At 36.1% G+C, this 20,519-nt stretch overlaps 3 protein-coding genes across 4 annotated transcripts; 1 reads left to right on the forward strand and 2 right to left on the reverse strand.

The window, feature by feature from the left end:
• LOC109841470 (transcription factor bHLH112-like) lies at nucleotides 709-3,180 on the reverse strand. The gene is made up of 10 exons (XM_020410437.1): nucleotides 3,092-3,180; nucleotides 2,850-3,008; nucleotides 2,673-2,752; nucleotides 2,514-2,581; nucleotides 2,302-2,424; nucleotides 2,121-2,198; nucleotides 1,879-1,944; nucleotides 1,363-1,410; nucleotides 1,093-1,220; nucleotides 709-850 (listed from the first exon to the last, which is right to left on the reverse strand). Exons 1-9 carry the CDS (start codon nucleotides 3,178-3,180, stop codon nucleotides 1,119-1,121), a joined length of 813 nt encoding a protein of 270 aa, XP_020266026.1. The 3' UTR covers nucleotides 709-850; nucleotides 1,093-1,118.
• On the forward strand, nucleotides 9,572-13,307 carry LOC109843050 (glycine-rich RNA-binding protein 4, mitochondrial-like). Its single transcript, XM_020411982.1, has 5 exons — nucleotides 9,572-9,610; nucleotides 11,130-11,250; nucleotides 11,325-11,393; nucleotides 11,470-11,576; nucleotides 12,949-13,307. Exons 2-5 carry the CDS (start codon nucleotides 11,151-11,153, stop codon nucleotides 13,012-13,014), a joined length of 342 nt encoding a protein of 113 aa, XP_020267571.1. The 5' UTR covers nucleotides 9,572-9,610; nucleotides 11,130-11,150; the 3' UTR covers nucleotides 13,015-13,307.
• LOC109843917 (glycine-rich RNA-binding protein 2, mitochondrial-like) lies at nucleotides 15,111-18,080 on the reverse strand. Of its 2 annotated transcripts, none has more exons than XM_020412897.1 (6): nucleotides 17,857-18,080; nucleotides 17,291-17,420; nucleotides 16,330-16,398; nucleotides 16,136-16,242; nucleotides 15,504-15,592; nucleotides 15,111-15,382 (listed from the first exon to the last, which is right to left on the reverse strand). In XM_020412897.1, exons 2-5 carry the CDS (start codon nucleotides 17,385-17,387, stop codon nucleotides 15,524-15,526), a joined length of 342 nt encoding a protein of 113 aa, XP_020268486.1. In that variant the 5' UTR covers nucleotides 17,388-17,420; nucleotides 17,857-18,080; the 3' UTR covers nucleotides 15,111-15,382; nucleotides 15,504-15,523. The 2 variants fall into 2 exon arrangements, with proteins under 2 accessions (XP_020268486.1, XP_020268485.1); XM_020412896.1 differs by having other exon boundaries at nucleotides 17,291-17,454.

A 20,519-nucleotide genomic window follows, 5' to 3' on the forward strand; every position in this document is an offset into this window, starting at 1 on the left:
TGAGGAATTGATCTGTTTACTACTAAAGTGATACCTGAGAGGACAACGCTAGTCCGCCGGGAGCTACGTGGTGCCCAGTGGTGTCACTAGACATCACTCGGACTGTCTACTTGAGAAGCATATTTATTTACTTGTGTTTGAGTTTACTATTTAGGGCACCGCTAAGAGCGATAAGACTTGTATTATTGTCGATGTAGATAGTGTAATAAGTCGTATAGGGACACCACTAGGACAAAATCCGCACTCAGGGAGGTTATAAATATGATCTAGTTAGAAACCTTTGTGAACTCATATAAATGAGATTGTTATGTACATTATGAGATGAAGTTTTATGGATTTTCAGCTAACCGTCGCTTACTTTTCCATAAATCATGCGCTTATCATTAAACCAAACTCTGATCATGCGCTAGTAAAATATATATACTCTCTTCCTAATGTTTGTTTAATTGGCTACTTAATTTAGTCAGCCGGTTCAGAATCTTACCAACTCAAAGCATGCTCGATCTTATTGTGACCACATCCATTGAAATTAGTTGACGTCAACGCTAATTAATTTTAAAAATCCCATACCATGAGCAAAATATGTCACTAAATATTTAAATGTTAATTAGGACACAGTCGCAAAATTCGAGTACAGAAAAACAACTTGATTTTAAAACAAACAGAACTTTGACAACCAACAATTGTTCGAAAGAGATCCAAATGTCACGCTTCTTAATATATCACGCATAAGGAAATTATGGAAGATGTCGTAATTGGTAATACATTAAATTTAGAAAAGAAAATAATGCTCAATTCAAACTCTGATCTGAATTAGGAATAATACCGGCCACCCGTCTCTCTCTGTCCCCTGCATCAAAGAGTAAATAACTATTGGTCATCCCTATCCCATATTATTTCTAAAATTTCTAACTTGCAATTACAGTAAGGGCGCGTTTGATTGCCTCTTTTAGAGAGGGAAATGAGTTGAAAACCTGCTAAAAGTGTCAGTTTTGACAGACTTTCTACTTCCCCCTTAGGCAAACAAACAGCCCCTAAGTAGCTATGACATCGATCTCGGGGTTAATCTATGTGATTATAGAAATATTATACCTTTTATTGATGTTCTTTGTTAAGATTCAATGATTTGTTTCTTGATCAGAGAGTTTCATGATGGACGACATCGAAACTAAACATAGATCTTTTCTCTTCAGATCAAACTTCTCTTCTGCAATATTATCCTGTATAAAGCAAACATTTAAGGTTAATGCCAGCTAATCATAACGAAAGGTTTGATAAAATTTGATGAAAATAGAAACATTACAAATTTAAGTAAATAATATTTTGATTTTGGATTTGCAAGGTAATATTAAATTTTAGTACCTGAGAGCGATAAGAAGCTTTAGCTCCAAAGTAACGAGAGCTTAACACCTATAACGATTAGTAATGGTCAGTAGAACCCTGATTTAGTACCGAGCAAATTTTAATTTCCTCAAAAAGAGAATGATTTTAAAAAATTTAATTGTATTTACATGTTGGTTTGATCTTATTAAATATGTATCATAATTGCATATATGCACGTATGTAACTATGAGTGTTGCTACATGGACCCGAAAATGAGACAGATAGAGGGGACATGTGAGGCGTCCCCCTCTGATTGCATAATGAGCTGACAATTTTTCTTTATAGTTCAAACCTCGGTTTTTTATTTTCATGATAACAACATTTGTCTGTTATATTATGCATACACCGACAGAAGAAGAGAAATCAAAGCACAAGGAAACAAAGTTAGATTCAAAACTTTCATTGCATTATTAGGCGGACATCACCGTAGTCAACCCTCACGATTTTTAATTATGCATTATAAAAAATAATAATAATTAAGCGCGCTAATCATACCCGAATCTGTTCGTGAAGAACTTTGATTTGCGCACAAGCCTCTTGTAGCACCGATGCCGTATCAGTCTGCAAAACATTTCGTCAACCATTAATTAGTTTATAATTTGACGTCGGTAAACTTTATACCTTACATCTCTATCTCAAAAGTAATAAACAAGGTCTTTATGTTTGTCTCCTAATTATCCTGATAATATATTATTAATTAAGTGTTAGTCGTACATGATCAATAATTAATTAATTACCTTGCCAAATGGCGACACTAGCTGCTGTAGAGCCGTGATTTTATCCCCTAGCTTCTGGCTCTTCTTCAAAGTAGATGCCTAGGATCAATTAAAATAATAACAATTATGGGACTATTAATCAAAATATATGCATGGAATAATATTTCAACAATCACAAAAACACTTAATCATATAATCGTACTTTCATTGTAGGAGCCATGCGCAAATCTTGTTGTTTGTTGTCGTGTTCAAACTTAAATCTCTTGCGTTCTCTTTGATGATCGATGGTTGAGCGTTTTCTTTGCTTCTTTGTCTCGAAGATTGCCTAAAAGAAAATTTTAACCTAATTAGGAAATTAAGTATAGTAGGGAAAACATGCAATATTGAATTTTTTTTTTTTTTTTTTGAACGCACTTGATCTTGATGGCAAGCGAATCCAGATGCTCTCAATTCCGCAGGGTTCACACTAAAAAATGTTCGTCCTGTTCATTCGAAACCATGCATGTACAGAAAAATTAAAAAAAAAATTAGAAAATGTTAATTATGTTGAAAGTACATGTTAATTATCTTAACCTGGAGAACTCGATTCAAAATGGAAACTCTTGCAATCTTGGGATGCGTCATTGAGGATGTTTTTTGCATGGAAGCTATTTCTGAAAATAAATAGACAAATTTGCAAAAAAAATTAAAAATCAATTACAAATTTAGCTTTACACGATAAGAGAAATTAAGTAACGTCCGTCGACTCACAGCCTCTCCGGCTCTGAAGCGACGCTAGAACTCCTCGTTCGAGATTCAGTGCTGTTCCCTGACACGGTAAACAGTTTTACAGAAAGCACCTTAGACCTTTCTTTATTTGCGAAATTAACGTAGATTTGCATAATTAATTCTACAGGAAATGCGTGCAAACTAAAATAACAACATTGCAAATTCTGTTCAGCATACCTATCATATTATCAAGAAGAGAGGGGGAGCGTAGGGGGGAAAGTAACCCATCCATTGTTCTTGAGCACCGATACTGATCCGATGGAGCAGAAACCGACCAGCAACGATCAAGCTCTGGCTCGAAGAATCGAATCATGCTCAAGCAATATATTTACAGCACTGTAAATATATAATTACAATGCTCGATCTCATAAAGTGCACAGCTTCGAACGGATTTGAAGGAAGATATTTGATAAGAGAACTTACCTCTCGGTGAAATATTTGAGAAGCTAGGCCAGGTTCCAAGGGATGATCACAATGGAGCTCGATCCTTTTATAGAGGAAGAACTTTGAGTTTGAGGATCACAAGGTGATTAAATGTTGAGATGAATTGAAATGCATATAAATAGTATACAGGTTTTATATATAAGAAAATGATGACGCAGTGATTAGGTGAGAAGATTGACTACAGAGCAAAGAAAGGGATGGCTATGTGTAGTTAAGAGAGACTAATTAGCTCGCTTTAATTGGAAATACTTCGGTTTCATCTCTCTTTCAATATGCTTTGACTAGAGGTCCTCGTCATTTAATGAAGATAAGGAAAACAAACTATAGGGCCCCTTTAAAAAAAAAAAAAAAAATTCTGAACATCTATTCGATTTGTTGTGAGATTTGTTTACGCTAGGGTCCTCGTAACATCCTATTAATTACCTCTTGTTGGCTAATCATCAGAGAAAATAGTTTGGATGCATCTAATTCAACTATTGTCTCCTCTCATATCGATTTGCTTAGTTTGGGCTTTCAATTGAACCACTTGTCTTTTATAGTTTTGTAGACAATTGGTTGCTCTCTTCTCTTGTTTTCGTTCAGGTTGACCTTAGTTTTTTCTTGCAGTGGGCCCAACTAGAAGGGCGGAGTAAGGCCTGGGCTTGGCTCTATTTATCCTATCTGAAAAATTAATATTTGCATAAGATTGTTTGTAATTATTTTGGCTAATTTGTTTTACTTAAACGATATAAATTGTTGGTGCTTACAGATCATTACAACGGAGCATCCAGGAGTCAGTTGACTGAACTATACGCATGATCCAAATCCCATCATTTATCTGGGCATTCCTTTATTTACCTTAGTCCTATGCATTTGAGTAAAAATCAAAAAATGCAATAAAGAGAACACGTCCTTTTAAAACCTGTTACCCGCCAGTTCTAATAGACTTGAGATTTTTTTGAAGCACATACGTCATTGTTTTACTTTTTTTTTCCAAGGTAAAAAATAAAAAGAAGAAGAAAAAGAAGAAAGTTTCAATGGCAACGTTAAGCATGGGGGTGATTTAGATGATTGGAACGTTCTAGTATGAATCTCACTGTTTTTTTAATTCCCGGTAGCTTCATTATTAAGAGAGAGAGAGAGAGATGAGGGCAACGAGACCCTATTATGGGTAGAAATGGGGCAAGGTGCACCGATCAAGATATATTAAAGACCGGATAATATAAAGAAAGACATTTTCTAAAAAAATAAAATCTAAACCTTTCAAAAAACCTTATAACAAAAAGAGTTCTATGTGGGTGAGGAAAAAAATTATGTTCACTCACCACAAAAGCATAGAACAACCAATTGGCAATCCAATAAATAAAGTCATGAAATTTTATATTTTCCTATGCTAGTAAGCAACAAAAAAGTAATACTAATAGAATATAAAGATCAAGACAAACAAGCTAACTTAGGAAAGCGAGGTCATTAAACTACTATACAATTCTTGAGCCAATATCTCGCACCCCACCTCATTTTCCTGAAACCTTTTTTTTAGAGAATGTATATGTATATTTAGGATAATACGTGTACACACATTTTCTCATTCATTTAAGCAAGCATGATCCTTCAAGAGATCCACATATTAATTAATGTTATAATAATAAAATTATTGTGTATAACCTCTAAAATGACACTGTAATGAATTTAATTAATTTTTTTAGTAAAATACTAAATTTTATGCTGATCCTCTTTCACAAGTTTAATTTTCATCAAGTGCTAGCTGGTTGGAAGTTACAAACAAAATAGCTCATATGTTCTTCCCAAAAAGAAAAGGAAAAAAGGGGAAAAAAAAGGAAAAAAGGTTTAGAAAGGCCAACTGAAAATTCAAAGGGTAAAATAGGGCGTGCCAAAATGGACCCTCATAAATTCTTTTTCAGTGAAAAATCACTTTAGGTTCCATATTCGCAATCACTGCCTACGGCCCATATTGTCTAAGGCCCAGCCCACTAAATCAAAGAAACTAGGGGAATTGAACGGATCAACTGAGAGCGATAGCCACCGTTAGATCAAATCTAACGGTTTAAATGGAGGCGCGATAGCAATAGAAAACTCCCTCTCTCTCATTCTCTTCTTTGTTTAAGGGCCTGTTTGGTTCACCAGTTTATAGAATAGGATTAGTAATTGGAGTCTGACAGTGGCAATTTGGTAATTTTTAGATTCTTTGTGAATCCTATTCTGGAGTTTGGTTCAGCAAAAATTTTGGGATTACAATTTCCCAAAAGTAGCTACAGTTGGGGTTTTTTATAGAAACCCAAATCGGAAGCAAGGCGTCGGATTTGGGCGAGATTTCTGACACCAAGCTTCAGGGCCGATTCCTAATCCTATTTCAGGAATTCGATCCCAAGATCTGGAATCGCTGTTCGCTTCCCCTCATCGCCCTCCTCTTCGCGCCTCCTCTCTCGCGCTTCGTCTGCTTCTACCTTGGGTCGTGGCTGTTACTCGAAACCCTAGCTTTGTTTTTGAACGAGCTTGCTGGTGGGTTTCTTGCCTTCGATAACTGGTGATCCCTTCTCGATCTTGTTCTGCTTCGACTGTGATTGTTGGCTACGGTGTTTTGATTGATCTCGGTGGGTTTTTTGCTTGGACGTCGGCATTTTGGAACTTCATCAGCTAGGTAAAAATTTTTGCCCTCTTATTTTGACTTATTTCTCCAGTGATTTGAGGAATTACTTGTAATTATGAAACAACCACGAAATAGAATAGGATAGCAATTTCAATGTTTTAAGAGATTAATTTCATAATCTTACAGTAAAACAATTCATGCGGGTGTTTGTGTACTGGATTTTGTTGTTAATGTGCAAGAATTATGTTGTTAGATAGATAAACGACATGAAAATAGAATAGAATTTATTTTTCTATTTTCGCTTTCTTGCACAAATGTTTCATAAATCTAAATAAGGTCCTCAAATAATTAGTTAAAATTGTGGGTTACTGAAATTGATGATTTTTTTCTTTTATTTCCTTTTTTTTTTGTGTGTGTAAATTATTAGTAATCTAACCATATAGTTTGTTTGTTTTGGGTCTATCTTGCTTGTTGATAATTGTGTGAGAGGGAATGCAACATTAGTTAAAATAATTTTTATTTCAATTAGCTTTCTTGCTTTAAAAGAAATAAATATTTGTATCAATTATCTACTTAATTTTGACAAGACATAAGTAGTCATCTTAAGCTGTAACTGTATGATAATTTTAAAACGGTTGTAGATGAATATGGAAGATGAGGAAGAATTGAAGAGGATGTGTGCTAATACAGCTGTCTGCGCCGTATCTTATATTAGAATGAGACCGAGGGTCTTTTTTAAACTTGTTGAAGTAATGAAAGCAAACGGTTTATTAAAAGATACAAGACACGTTCAAGTTGAAGAACAGCTTGCTATGTTCCTGAGTATTATTGGGCACAAAACTAAAAATAGAATAATAAGAACTGAGTTCATAAGATCAGGGGAAACAGTTAGCAGGTATTTCAATAAAGTCTTGCAAGCAATGAATGGATTACGTGATCGGTACATGAAGCAAGCCCCAAAAGAAGTTCCCGAGGAGATTGCAAACAACTCAAATTATTTTCCTTACTTTAAGGTAAATTAAATACATACAACTTAACAATTTTCCTTACTTTAAGGTCAATGAGAAATCAACACGTTATACATTGGACTGAGCAGTTGGCTGCAGCGTTGAAGGAACATAGGTCTGAATATTCCGAGGAGTTCCTCGATAGGGTTTTAGACCATTTATATGACAATGAACGTGAAGCTAGGAGGTTTTTCATAAAATCCAAGGAAGGTCAACAGAGGTACATCACAAAATTAGTTAGCGACCAAGGTTGGCCGGATAGCTAGTTTGTTGGGTTTCGATTATATTTTGATGGATATTGTTGTGTTAATTGCAAACTATTAATGTTGCAATATGTATTTTCATTATGAAGAACAGCTATGTCGTTGTGGGATTGATGAATTGCTATATTTGCAATCTTTGTTGCAGGTATATTTTGATTTGAGCTTTGTGCAGCTCATATTGCTGCTGGTTGGTTTGTTGCCTGTTTTAAGCAGCTCATGCTGCTGCTGCTGCTGGTTGGTTTGTGCCTGTTTTAAGCAGCTCATGCTGCTGCTGGTGCTGGTTGGTTTGCGCAGCTCATGCTGCTGCTGCTGGTGGTTGGTTTGTTGCTGGTTTGTTTCCCTTTGCAGCTCATGCAGCTGCTGCTGGTTGCTGGTTGCCTGTTTTGAGCTTTTTCTGCAGCATGAGCTGGTTGGTTTTGGTTGGTTTGTTGCTGGTTTATTGCCTTTTGCAGCTCATGTTGCTGCTGCTGGTTGCTATGTGCCTGTTTTGAGCTGCTGCTGCTGGTTGGTTTGTTGCTGGTTTGTTGCCTTTTGCAGCTCATGCTGCTGCTGCTGGTTGGTTTGTGCCTGTTTTTTTGCTTTGTGCAGCTTATGCTGCTGCTGCTGGTTGGTTTGTGCCTGTTTTTTTGCTTTGTGCAGCTTATGCTGCTGCTGCTGGTTGGTTTGTGCCTGTTTTTTTGCTTTGTGCAGCTTATGCTGCTGCTGCTGGTTGGTTTGTGCCTGTTTTTTTCTTTGTGCAGCTCATGCTGCTGCTGCTGGTTGGTTTGTGCCTGTTTTTTTGCTTTGTGCAGCTCATGCTGCTGCTGCTGGTTGGTTTGTGCCTGTTTTTTGCTTTGTGCAGCTCATGCTGCTGCTGCTGGTTGGTTTGTGCCTGAAGTGGTATTTGTGCAGCTCATGCTGCTGCTGCTGGTTGGTTTGTTGCTGGTTTGTTGCTTTGTGCAGCTCATGCGCTGCTGGTTGCTGGTTTGTGCCTATTCCTTGCTTTGTGCAGCTCATGCTGCTGCTGGTTGCTGGTTTGTGCCTGTTCTGAGCTTTGTGCATGTTTGCTGCTGCTGCTGGTTGGTTTGTGCTTGTTTTGAGCATTTTGTTTTTCAGGCTGATGCTGGGGTTGTGGGTTACTTGCTGGTTGGTGCTGTTTTGTTTGAGCTTTTGTTGCTTGTTTTGGTTTTAATTGCCTGTGGGTTACTTGCTGTTATGGTTTGCCTTGCCTGTGGTTTTCCTTGCACTTGATATGTGGCAATGATGATGATCAACGTTTTCTGAGAATGCAATCTAACTTACATCGTTTATTATATCCAGATGAGGCAAAAGGGGATGAGATTGCAGCCTACATTGAATTGACAATGTCTAGGCGAGGCAATTCATCCTTATAATGCAATCTGTAATAAACATGTTTAAGTTATAGGTGGGGCAATCAATGATGACAAGTTGATCTATTACTGAGCCATACAATATCAATAAGAATTTGTACCCAGTTCAAACAACAGTTTTCATTACATCCTCAGTAGTTCTTGCAAGTACAGTTACATGACATGAAGTTTGTAATAATTAAAATAACACAAAAAAATTGCTAAGAAAATTGCAGAAATTTTCCAAATTAGTAGTTGATTTTCGACAAGTCTCAATTCTTTCTTCAGCTTCTTTGATTGCAAAATATATTTTTCTCCGTACCTATTTTCTTGGACATATTGGCTTCCTTGGTTGCTTGATGACTCTCCTCTTTCTTCAGCCCATTCGAAAAAATTACATTCTTTATTTGGGAATTTTGCACACCCCCAATAACACCTACCCTTATTTTTGCCATTCTTGCACACTTTCATCGGTGTTCTGAGATGGCAGTCACAATAAACTTCATAATCCTGCCAGCACTCTTCTGATATCATTTTCATGTCGGGTTGGCAAATTGAAGACAATGGGAATTTTATAAATGCTAAAAATGAGAGTGCTTGGATTAGTTGTGAGCCCTCAAGGTGAATTTATAGCCACCATGGCCCTCTTCTAGCCGTTGCTACAGTGTTCTGTCATATTTTTTCAAATCTGGATTTTTAAGCTGAAATTGATCCGTTGCTACAGTGATTCCAGCAAAAAAAGGGTATTTATGACCTCTTCTAGCCGTTGCTACAGGGATTTTTGAATTGATACAAAGACTAACTGTTGCTACAGTGTCTACTCCCAAAAAAGAGATTTTTTTTGAAGCAAACATGGTATTAGGAATTGGACCATTTCTATAAAAGTTGGATTCCTAATCCACAAGGTGAAACAAACATAGAATGCCAAAAAAATAGGATTCCATAAAACTATAACTTATCTATAAAAATTTTATGGATTAGGTTGGAATCCATAAATAAAATAGGATTCCTAATCCTATTCCTATCCTCTATTGAACCAAACAGGCCCTTAGCGTGCAAGGGTTTTTGCTTCTCGATCTTCCACCGCTCAAAGGTCAGATCTCTAAACTTTTCTCTTACCAATCCCTAGATTTTTCTGTCGATTTTGTTAGCCAGACTTAGAGTTTATCTTGTCGATGTTGATGTCTGAAGCTTGTTATTGCCCTTTGTAATTTAGTTTACATTTTATTTGAGTAAGAAACGGAACAAAGTTGAATCTTTTTCGTTTCCATAGTTTAAAGATTTGATTTTTGCGGGGATAATAATAATTTGGGATGAGAGCACAGTAATCAATCAGCTTAGTTCACATGTGAGCTGTTACTGTAATAAAGAAGAGTATATTGTGATATTGTGATTAATTCTAAAGAGTTAATTGATATTATAATAAAAAAGATTATAATGTGCTTTTGTGTTTCAGATGCCCTTGGAAAGTTACCCCCTATTGTATTTGTAACCAAATTGTGTGAAATTTGCATCGACTTAGTTTCGCGACCATTTTGATTTAAGTCGCTCAGTCACTCTTGTTATCTTTGGTTACATATTACTTCTTTCATTTACTTTCAGAAAATGATTAGGATTACTTTCATGTATTTTCCAAGTATATAGAGAAGTGTAGTCTTGTATTTACTCCTGTTGAGTCCATTAAATGATGAGGGGAAATCTATCGCATCTTATTATAAATGCTTTGTTTTCTTCACTAAATTCAAATAATCGATGAAATTATGTTGCTAGTGAATATGACTAGATGATAGTAATAATCATTAACATAGTTCAAGTTTCAAATTGCTAGTCACATTAGAAGGATCAACTAGACAAGTTGGGTACAACTTATGAGGATAATCCAATAAGAAGGACAAATTTTCAAAACCACCCTATTTGAACATTTAATCATAAAAAACGACTTGTTTTGAACTTATTTGCAAAAACCGATCTGGTTTCAGCATTGGCGCTGAAACCAGGTCGGTTTTTGTGAAAAAGCTTCCGAAACTTCACGGGAGTTGAACTCCCGTGAAGTTTAGTAAAGCTGCTAAACTTCACGGGAGTTCATCGTTCAAATTTTTTTTGAACTATGAAACTTCACGGGAGTTGAACTCCTGTGAAGTTTAGCAAATTTACTAAACTTCACGGGAGTTCAACTCCCGTGAAGTTTCAGAATTTTTTTTTCAAAAACCGATCTGGTTTCAGCGTTAGGGCTGAAACCAGGTCGGTTTTTTAAAATAAGCTCAAAACAAGATTTTTTTTGGGATTAAATGTGGAAATAGGTTGGTTTTGAAAATTCGTCCATAAGAAGAACTATACACTTGACCATCGTTTGTTGTACAATTGTATGATTTTAAGTACAATCTCCAAATAACTCTAAAATATCTCAGCCTGTACAATAAGACCTAACGATAACACGGATGAGCAATCATTTGTACTAAACTACGAGATCTCTCTCCTCTTGATGGCAAGGAGCCCAAGGCCCAGTTAGGGCCTTGTCGTGGCTAGATACAACGGCTAGCTTTTGTTAACTCGTGCCTTATTCCTATTCTACCGCACCGCCATTTCCTCTTTGAGATAATTTGGGAATTTAGGGTTTGAAACATCAGCGAGTGATGTGGATAAATCCGCTGATTAAAAGGTTGGCGCCTTTTCCCCCAACAGCTTCGCAAATCCTTCAGAAGAGGAATTTCAACTCAGAAATATTCATCAGCAGTAAGAAAAACTTCTCTGTTAATTCCTCTCCATTTAATGGAATTAGCAAATTTTCAATTTATTTAAATTTGCAGGACTATCATTTTACACTACTGAACAGGATCTTAAGAGGTTATTTTCAAGATTTGGCAGTATTAAGCAAGGTGGTTTTTGACGATTCAACCCAATTTGGAAAATTTGTGGTGTGGTTTTTAATTTGGTTTGTTTGCCTTTGCGCAGTTAGGTTAATTAGGGATGGGAAGACCCAGAGGGTTAAAGGATTTGCTTTCATTGATTACTCGTCGGAAGACGAAGCTCGGAAAGCAGTGAAAGTTATGGATGGAAGGGTATGAGACTTATCTGTTCACTGAATTTTGGTGAATTTTGTATGTACTGAAAAGCTAGGACAAATTATTATTCAAACTATATGTTGTTTCACACTTGTTGATTTTATTTGTAAATTTTGGGGCGTAGGCGGAATGAGAACCAAATTTTGGAATCTGGATTTCCAATGGAAAACATTGTGGACCTGTAAATTTGATTGTTAGTTCGTAATGTGCGATGTTCAGAAATAAAAAGTGGATTAGTATGGCATTTAGACGAGCTTGGCACAAGCTTAAAGAGAGTTTACAAGGGGAGACTGAATCTGATTTTTAATCTGCATAGGGATAGGGGCATTTATAGGAGGCATTTAGTATTTAAGAAAGAAAAAAGAAGGAAACTGGAGAAACTTGATTAGTGGAAGTTTTTTGTTAGATGCGCGCTATTGTTGGACCCTTTCTTAATTTTTTTGGTCCTTTACCTTCATTTGGCTTATGGTTTTTGAACAAGCCCATGGTCTTTTGTATTTGCATTACCTTGGGATTTGGCACTAGTTTATATAGGTCCATAACAAGTTGGAAACAGATGAATATTGTTTTCAGTCTTTTCTGATGAGGATCATCTATACAAATAGTTCCAAAAATCAGATTTAACTGGACTTGCACCAGATTTTTGAGCATAAAATTAGTTTCTTAGTCTTTTATATAGCAACTGATACGTCTTTGATGTGGGGTGAAGTTTTGGCTACATCAAAATTTGTATTCACTAGATAAGTATCTTTCAACATAGAGTTAATCTCTTTTATTGGCATCTCCAATTTGTTAGCTGTGGTTTTCTTTAATGCCCCCTACCGAGAAGAATGTCATTTGTTACTTGCTTGATATTTAGATAGACTGGTTCTTTTAGATGAAGAAGACTAATCATAGATCAACTATCTTCATAAAAATTGCTTAACCTTTCTGTTAGCCCCATTAGACATCTATTTTGGATGATGAAGAAGAAGATGATGGTACTTTAGTACTCTCTCTGAAGATCCTTTTCGTTGTGTCAACATGTATAAATAATAGATATCAAGATACCTAATCATTTTTCTTCAAGTTTGCTGCCAGCTGATATGCAAGCTCTTTTTCGTAACTTCACATTCCTAGATCCAACAGTTTCCAGCTTCATGTATTGGTATGTGATTCCCACATTTTATGCTTATTATCATCGTAGTGACCTTGAATGATGTTGTGGTTGTCATTATCTGCATTTATGTAATATAAGAATATCGTCATATCAATATTGATTTGAAAGTTAATGCATTCTTTACGCAATCTTTTTTGGTTCTATTTTTCGTTGTTAAATATTCATGTTGAAGTATGCTCACCTGTTACATTCTTTTTGCTTGTTTGCCAGATTCTTGATGGAAGATTGATATTTGTGGAGATTGCAGATCCTAGATCTGCAGAGAATATCCCGTAAAGTTACTTCTGTTGGTGCATTATTCTTTCCTTTCAGTACAAATGATTGCTCATCCGTTAGGAAATGATTGCTCATCCGTTAGGTCTTATTGTAATTGGAGTGGATTGTTTGATACTAAATGGGAGATAACGAACCTGACAGTCACATTGGACAGGTTGAGATATTATTGTAATTTTATTATTTTTGTACAATATTTGGCTGTTTAATGCAGCCAAAGTCCTATAATGTCAACTTACTACCGGTATATTATTTGCCTGCATAGAACTTACATGAGAATCTGGTGTTCTGCTTCATGGGATTTCTTCTATGGTTCAAATTTTTGCTCACAACAATGACTTGGGAGACATCTGTGTATTCAGATAGTATTGCGAGATCCTTTGGCATGCAGTTAGAAGTTCAAGCGGCCTTAATTTTGTTCAAATTTATGGATTTTACTGCCATAACATACTCTCGTTGCCCCTTTCACGTAACAAAAAAGAGCTCTTTTGTATTTCCCACCAAGTTACTATTCAGTTTGTGGCAACCACAACAATTGCTACTGTAGATATTGAGTCTGTTGCAGCCGGTTATTTGATCGCAGGCGAGAGGTGTGGTTGTTAGGGCGCGTTTGGTTCGGTTTTTTTGAAGGGGAAAGGAGGGGAAGCTGTCAAAGTGTCAGAACTTTGGCAGCTTGGCGATTTTGGGAGAAAATTGCCAAAGTTCTGACACTTTGGCAGCTTTCCCCCGTTTTCCACTTCAAAAAAACCAAACCAAACAGCCCCTTATTGGGTCTCTGCTTACCGTCGACAGTTTACGTAAATTTGAATGTAAGTTGCAGCAACACAAATGGCAAGAGTAAGATTCCGTACATGAAAACAGACAGCTGCAACTGCACTTGCTGCAACTGCAAATTATAAAATTTTGGAACTAAACCAAATAACTAATACTACAATCACATGCAACAGTAATTACATTAACAGCGCTTACATGTTAATAGAACGAAGAGGCGAATCTCAGTAAATCTCTTGTTTTTGCTTGCTTCAAAGACGACGACACTTTTTTATTATGAAATGTTGCAAATTTTACCTGATTACAGTTGAATTATCTTGCTTTAATCTTTTAGTTCTTTTTAAAACTTATAGCAAGTTCAAACTATCATTCATGCAATCCCCACCCCAAAACACAAAAGGTAACACTGATGTAATGAACATATTTTAAGTCTTTAAACAATGACCAAAACAAAGTTGTATACCGATCAAATACAAAACTACTGTTTACATTCACTTGCACTTATCATGCAAACAAAATTCACAAAATGTATATCAACTGGAATCTTATTATTTATTACTTTTTTTAAATTATAAAACTGAGTTCTTGATACATAGTAGTTGAAAATTAAAATCATACCATAAACTCAATTTAATTAAACTCACCAAAACAAAGCCGACCGCAAGAATGAGCATAGACAATCGTCTTTGATGTTCGTGCTCATGCATCCAGGCTTTCATTTTCAGCAACCTCACTCTCAATCGCGGTTTCGACACACCCTTCATCTCCTGCAGATACAATATCAGGTTTTTTCAAGTCTTTAAAACTTCGACACAAAAAAAATGGCCGGCCTCATCCATGTTCGCGAAAAAGTATCGTATCCTTCATCCCCAGACTTCAAGCTAATATCAACGGTGTTAGCCTTCGACGCATTCTTGAAATTCTCAATCTTGTATCGCTCATTCATTTCTACCATGCTCTCTGCCCTTTCTATCCACCTCTTCACAATCTCTTCGACTACAGTTTTCGATGGCCTCAAAAAACACCCAATCCTCCAAATTAGCTCAACCTTCTCATTGCATTGCTTCAAACTCAGCAAACTGCCTCCACTCCAATTAATCTCTCAAGCGAACTCATTAAATTCTTCCTCAAGCGCCAAACTGTTGGACACAATGAACGTCGGCCACCTGCTGCTGAAGTGTCATTGCCCCACACACAGTTTAGTCATTTTCAATAACAATTGTAGCAAACAAATATTTGAAATTAAATCGACATAATTAAGCAAACCGTGACCTCTTTCACAAGTTCAATATGCATTCTGAAAAGAAAAATATGCAAGCGGGTGAAAAGATCCTGAAACATCATGGAAAAATACAATTTCACAAGCAAATGGTTATTACAATGTAACTCGGTAAGAACTGATTCATAAGCTCAACTTCAGCCAGATAGTTCAATCGAAACAAAAACATTTTTGGAGAAAATCATAAACAGACTCCTTCTGTCGCTGCAGCTGGCAGATTACCAAACAGTTATTGAAACCCTTAGTTTCAAAACACGTCTTTTAGTAATTTAATCGACTTCAAGCATGCTCTTAACTTCGAGTTGAGTTCCATCTAGTCCTCTGTATCGGAAACAAATAAAATAAATCCATATGTCACATATCAATATATTAATAGCCTTGAAAAAAGAAACAAATAACAGAAACAAATATAATTTTTTAGATTTAAACACCAGAAGCTTACTTGCAGTAGCCAGATGCTCACTAAAGCATTAAGTTTTCTTTTAATCCACTGTTTGCATAGTGTACACGTATATTTCTTCCATCCAGCAACTGAAAATTGTGAATCGGATTTGAAACTTTAACAACAATAAAAAGGGTATGTTTCACAAAACGCCGCCTAAATTTTAAAAGGGTTTGCACAAAACCCAACTTTATAGCATAGAAAAACCCAATGAATGCTCAAAAGTGTCATCAACCCCTCGAAATATTGGAAGTTCTCACAAATTGCGCTAACAGTTAGATTGAAAAGTCATAAACTACCATTTTTTACTTTTTACCCACCCCTACCTGAAAATCGCAATTTAGGAGCGATATTTAGTATATAAGGGTAAAATTGTCCAAAACTTATCACGTGCAGACTACATGAAACCTTGAAGGAAGTTTTGTGAAGAGTTTTCTAAAATTTATTAAACTGGGTAGTTTGTGCAAAACACCCACTCACCCCTACCCTCTTGCTCTCTCTCTCTCTCCTTCTTTTGGGGGGGGGGGGGTCGTGGGTTGGGTTGGAGGTGGGGTGGTTGTTATTGAGATATTATCCCTGGAAACACATCTAGACTACATTTATGTACACATACACATGACTCATAAGCATACCTGACCATCCATCTTCTGAAATGCAGTGGCAGCTTCACTTTCTGAAGAAAATTGGACAAAGCCGTAACCTTTTGATTTACCGGTCCTTCGATCACATATCACTTTAACTGGCACATGAGCAAATGTTTAATCCCTCGTGAAGCCTTTCGGTAATCAATTATTATGAAGAAGCATTGGTTCAATTGTCAGAATACCTTCCATAACTGAACCATGCTCACTGAAAGCATCTTTTAGAACAGGTTCATTTGTGTCATATGAAAGTCCTGCAAGTCAGTATACCACAACAACCCTGTAAGTGTTTTTTTAATCAGTATTCATTCAATATTGAACTTGAGATCAGCTAACTCCAATTCAAGTTACTTTGAAAATTCATGAGAAAGAGTTCTGGATGACTGGTTCTACGAACATGTAGAAATGTATGGCTCATGTAAATACTCTTTTAGACAAGGCTATGTGAGATATTAGTACGAAAATCACTAAGTATTGGAACAATTTAAAGTTACACAATTCCATCATGAGTGCATAAATGATGCTCGAAAGACTGCAGCAACAAGAATAATCATGACAGCTATTAGATCACCAATATCACTTGGAAGCAACTGGGAAAACATTTTTTTAAAATTTTTGGATGGGATCTTAGAAAACTTTTAGATGATAACGGCATACAAAAATGCATAACTATTAATCCTATGTGAAACTGAAGGTCTTCCAATTTTAACGAAGAAACTGGAGAGCCATTCTGATATCTAATCCTTTCTTTAATTGGGTTAATAGCATGTAGACCTCCTTTAGTATCGTTGTCTTGAACTTACTTATCCCAGTAGCTTCAATTTAGCAGATATATCCCTGGGTTGATTTTTATTCTTTTTATTTTAATAATTATTTACCTCACTAACTTCACCTAGAAGCAATATATGCCAAAATTTCACTGAGAGTAAAGGAGAGAAAAATCAACCCATGGGATATATCTGCTAAAATAAAACTACGGAACAAGTTCAAAACATCAATACCATAAGAGGTCTATGTGCAATTAATCCTTTTGGATTTACCGAAAGGCTATCCTTAATCCACATAAAACTAAAAATAAGAAAACAATATAGAAGCTAATAAATAGAGAGAAGCAGACTATATGTCATAAAACAGGACTAATTTTACCTCCGACAAACAATTTACTGCAAGAATCTCGTACAAATAGTCTCATAGCTGGAGAGGGCAAAGCTTGAAAAAAATTTCCAACCCTCAATCGGTGCATTCTTCTTTTCAGAGGATCAGGAATTTTGGTCACCTGAAATTTGAATTAATTGTTTAATCTACAGGACCTGCACATTAATTGCATAAATGCACAAAATTATTGTCTTGATAAGGTGCATAGAAACATAAATACATAATCAATAGATAAATCTCTCCATCAGTACTCAAATCATTCAAACAGTTTAGTTCTAGTTCAAGGTCATTGACACATTTCCACAAACAAGTGAGAGGCGTTAGAGTGCTTCTCTATAAACAGCTACACAGATGAACAAGACTGATTTTTTCAGTAATTGGTCCGTTAATTGTTGTGACTCTTCAGAGAATACACCATCCAACAAATCAACAAAGATATTTATATTTATATTTCTACACTGCATGACAACAAAAGTTACAAAATATGCACCCACCACAACAAATTAAAATTATTGAGAGGTCAAAGGGATAAGACTCGAGTGATAACAAATGCTAACCAGTTGATGAATTCCTTTCAAATCCTTGAACAAATGAAGATTGCACTGAGAAATGGCGACTGGTATCTACAGACTACAGAGGAGGCAAATGGGGAATGAAGGGTCATCACAAATTTACAATGATTTGAAAACAAACTTATTTAAAGGCTTTATTATTGATATTTAACCCCCAAAATTATCCATACTTGTAAATTGAACCCCGAATCTATATTTTGCTAATTTACCCAATCCTAATTCCTAGAGTGTTAGAGTTAAAAAACCACCAAACTTGACAACGTTAGATTTTAAACAATAAGAAGAGCCCGAGTACTTTTTATAACATAACTTTGCCATAACCCAACGTGGTAAAGTACGGAGCTAGAAATAGCAAACATCCGTATTTGGGGGTTTAATTTGCAAATATGATTAACAATTAGGGGTTTTAACGGAGCGGATACGGTTTGGATATGGCACTTACCATATCCATATCCGCTTATTATAAACGGATACGGATACAAAAACAGATTATTTTCGGTAAGAAAAACCTTAACCATATCCGCACTCATCGGAAACAGATACGGTTCGGATATTAGAGAATCGGATCTGATACGATTACGGATATGAAACGGATATTTGACAAACGGATATGAATCGGTTTTTGTACAAATGAGTTCAGCAGATATCAACATCAAACGATAAAAATATAATAAAATGATCACATATATATAATATCATCAACTGTACCTAGAAATGCTATAAAGTATCTAAGTAGTTGATATAACCAACAAAGCAAAGCATCAAAAGAACAATCTAGATATGTAATATCATCATTTCCAAAAACAACTTAATTCACATATAATCAGAATTACTTCAAACAAACACCAAGCACAAACAAATAAAGCCACATAATTAGTTCTATAGAGTTTCAATCTAACACATCAAGGCAAAATTTAACATAAAGCCACATAATTAGTTCTATAGAGTTTCAATCTAACACATCAAGGCAAAATTTAACTAGAATATGACACTTATAATCACAAATTGACAAAGCAAATGTATGTAAAACTAGAGTTTCGATTCGACCTTATGGAACAGCAATGATGATGGATCGGCGAGGATGGGCGGTGGCGGAGCGCGTCGGAGAGGATCCGAATACATTCCCCCATTGAATAATTCTTTGCTGACCCAAATTTTGGGACCAATATACGGCTGATGTGGCAAAAAATTTCTAAATTTATTATACTTTCCCTAAATCAAAGTTACAAGGCTTTTTGGGAGATCATAACCCAATTCCTCTTCTTCCTCATTACGATTCCAGCAAAACAGAGGCAAAATGAAATTGGCATACACAAGGCAAAATAATGCTTTTTTCCAGCAAAACAGAGGCAAAATAGTGCTTTTCCCCCAAGGAAACGTATTTTGGTGTCATCCTCCAGCTAATAGATAAGTCTTCAATTGGAAGATTAATGAGAGTTAATATTCAGTCCAGAGCTGAAAAATCTGTACCCTTTACTTGAATAAAATTAATTTCTGAAAGTTTTCATAGAACCAAGCAACTAGCTGTTAAGCTCCCTCCCCCTTCTTTATCAAATTCCAATGGGTTAATAAAACAAGTGCAGGTCTGACTGGACTTGAATAAACTATAAGCTACCTCCCCCCTTCTTTATGAAATTCCATTGGAATACTAATTTGTGTGCTCGCATTCATGAAATCGCCCGCACAATAAAGTAACAACAAAAATTACCAAATTAAGCGTGAACAGACAGGAGCGTGATACGGCATCGAGATGACAAGAGAGCACGAGGATGATGGTGATGCGGCCTCGATCTTAGGATGATATGTGAGGTTCTGAAACCTCGATCGATTCTTTTGGTGTTGTCTCTGGCCATGATGAGCCTGAAACGATTTTAAGAAGAGTTGCAAGAGAGTCAGAGATTGAGAGTTGAGGAGAAGATTGAGAGTTGATGAGAAAAGTTCTAATTTCATTCATAATCCCTTCACTGACTTTACAATTTCTTATTTATACAATTCAACTCTGAAGAAAAGAAACGTGCACAATTAGTAAATGCGCACAACAGTTTTTTTAACAGAAAAACTGTTTGTAACTAAAACTGACGCATTTATTACAAGAACCCATGTACTTTAAAGTTTTGCATAATCGCCCCCTCCAACTTGCGTATCAGTTCATCTCTTTGCGTATCAGTCCCAGCTTCATAGTCTCAGGCTCTTGGCTTAGTTGACAGGTTTCCAAACTGATGATTGGTTCCTGACAAATTCCTCCCCCTTAAATTGGACCTTGTCTCAAGGTCAATTGTAGGAAACCGTTTAACCAAATCCTATTAAGATTCATAAGCACCTTGCCGACAGCCTTAGCAGAACATGCTATTCCCAGCAAGCGTGATGCAGATTCATGAGTATCAGAGTCAATATGCCCAAGTAAAACTTTTAACCATGATATACGCTCTGCAAAGCGTGCCATGTTTTTGAGAATTGCAATGTAGACCTCAGTTGACGGGCATTCTGGAAAAATGACAGTTTCAAATTCCTCAACTTCCAATCCAACGATGCTATCAATATCCTTTACTGACATGATTATAACCTTCTCCCGATTTGTCATATGTAGACCATCAGTTAGCGGCTCAGTTGATGAGTCATAACCTTCGGCTTTAAGCTTAGATGCCAAA

This window comes from Asparagus officinalis, chromosome 5, assembly GCF_001876935.1.
Source record: "Asparagus officinalis chromosome 5, Aspof.V1, whole genome shotgun sequence".
NCBI classification, from domain to species: Eukaryota; Viridiplantae; Streptophyta; class Magnoliopsida; order Asparagales; family Asparagaceae; genus Asparagus; species Asparagus officinalis.

What these genes read in the sequence shown, in the direction of transcription:
- LOC109841470 (XM_020410437.1), bottom strand. Translation starts at nt 3,180, where the DNA reads ATGATTCGATTCTTCGAGCCAGAGCTTGATCGTTGCTGGTCGGTTTCT. An exon ending in GCTTCAGAGCCGGAGAGGCT is followed by an intron (nt 2,753 to 2,849) that starts GTGAGTCGACGG and finishes ATTTATTTTCAG; the next exon opens with AAATAGCTTCCATGCAAAAA. An exon ending in AAGCTTCTTATCGCTCTCAG is followed by an intron (nt 1,221 to 1,362) that starts GTACTAAAATTT and finishes TGCTTTATACAG; the next exon opens with GATAATATTGCAGAAGAGAA.
- LOC109843050 (XM_020411982.1), top strand. Translation starts at nt 11,151, where the DNA reads ATGTGGATAAATCCGCTGATTAAAAGGTTGGCGCCTTTTCCCCCAACA. An exon ending in CTCAGAAATATTCATCAGCA is followed by an intron (nt 11,251 to 11,324) that starts GTAAGAAAAACT and finishes TTAAATTTGCAG; the next exon opens with GACTATCATTTTACACTACT. An exon ending in ATTTGGCAGTATTAAGCAAG is followed by an intron (nt 11,394 to 11,469) that starts GTGGTTTTTGAC and finishes GCCTTTGCGCAG; the next exon opens with TTAGGTTAATTAGGGATGGG.
- LOC109843917 (XM_020412897.1), bottom strand. Translation starts at nt 17,387, where the DNA reads ATGCACCGATTGAGGGTTGGAAATTTTTTTCAAGCTTTGCCCTCTCCA. An exon ending in GCATGGTTCAGTTATGGAAG is followed by an intron (nt 16,243 to 16,329) that starts GTATTCTGACAA and finishes CTCATGTGCCAG; the next exon opens with TTAAAGTGATATGTGATCGA. An exon ending in TTCAGAAGATGGATGGTCAG is followed by an intron (nt 15,593 to 16,135) that starts GTATGCTTATGA and finishes CACAATTTTCAG; the next exon opens with TTGCTGGATGGAAGAAATAT.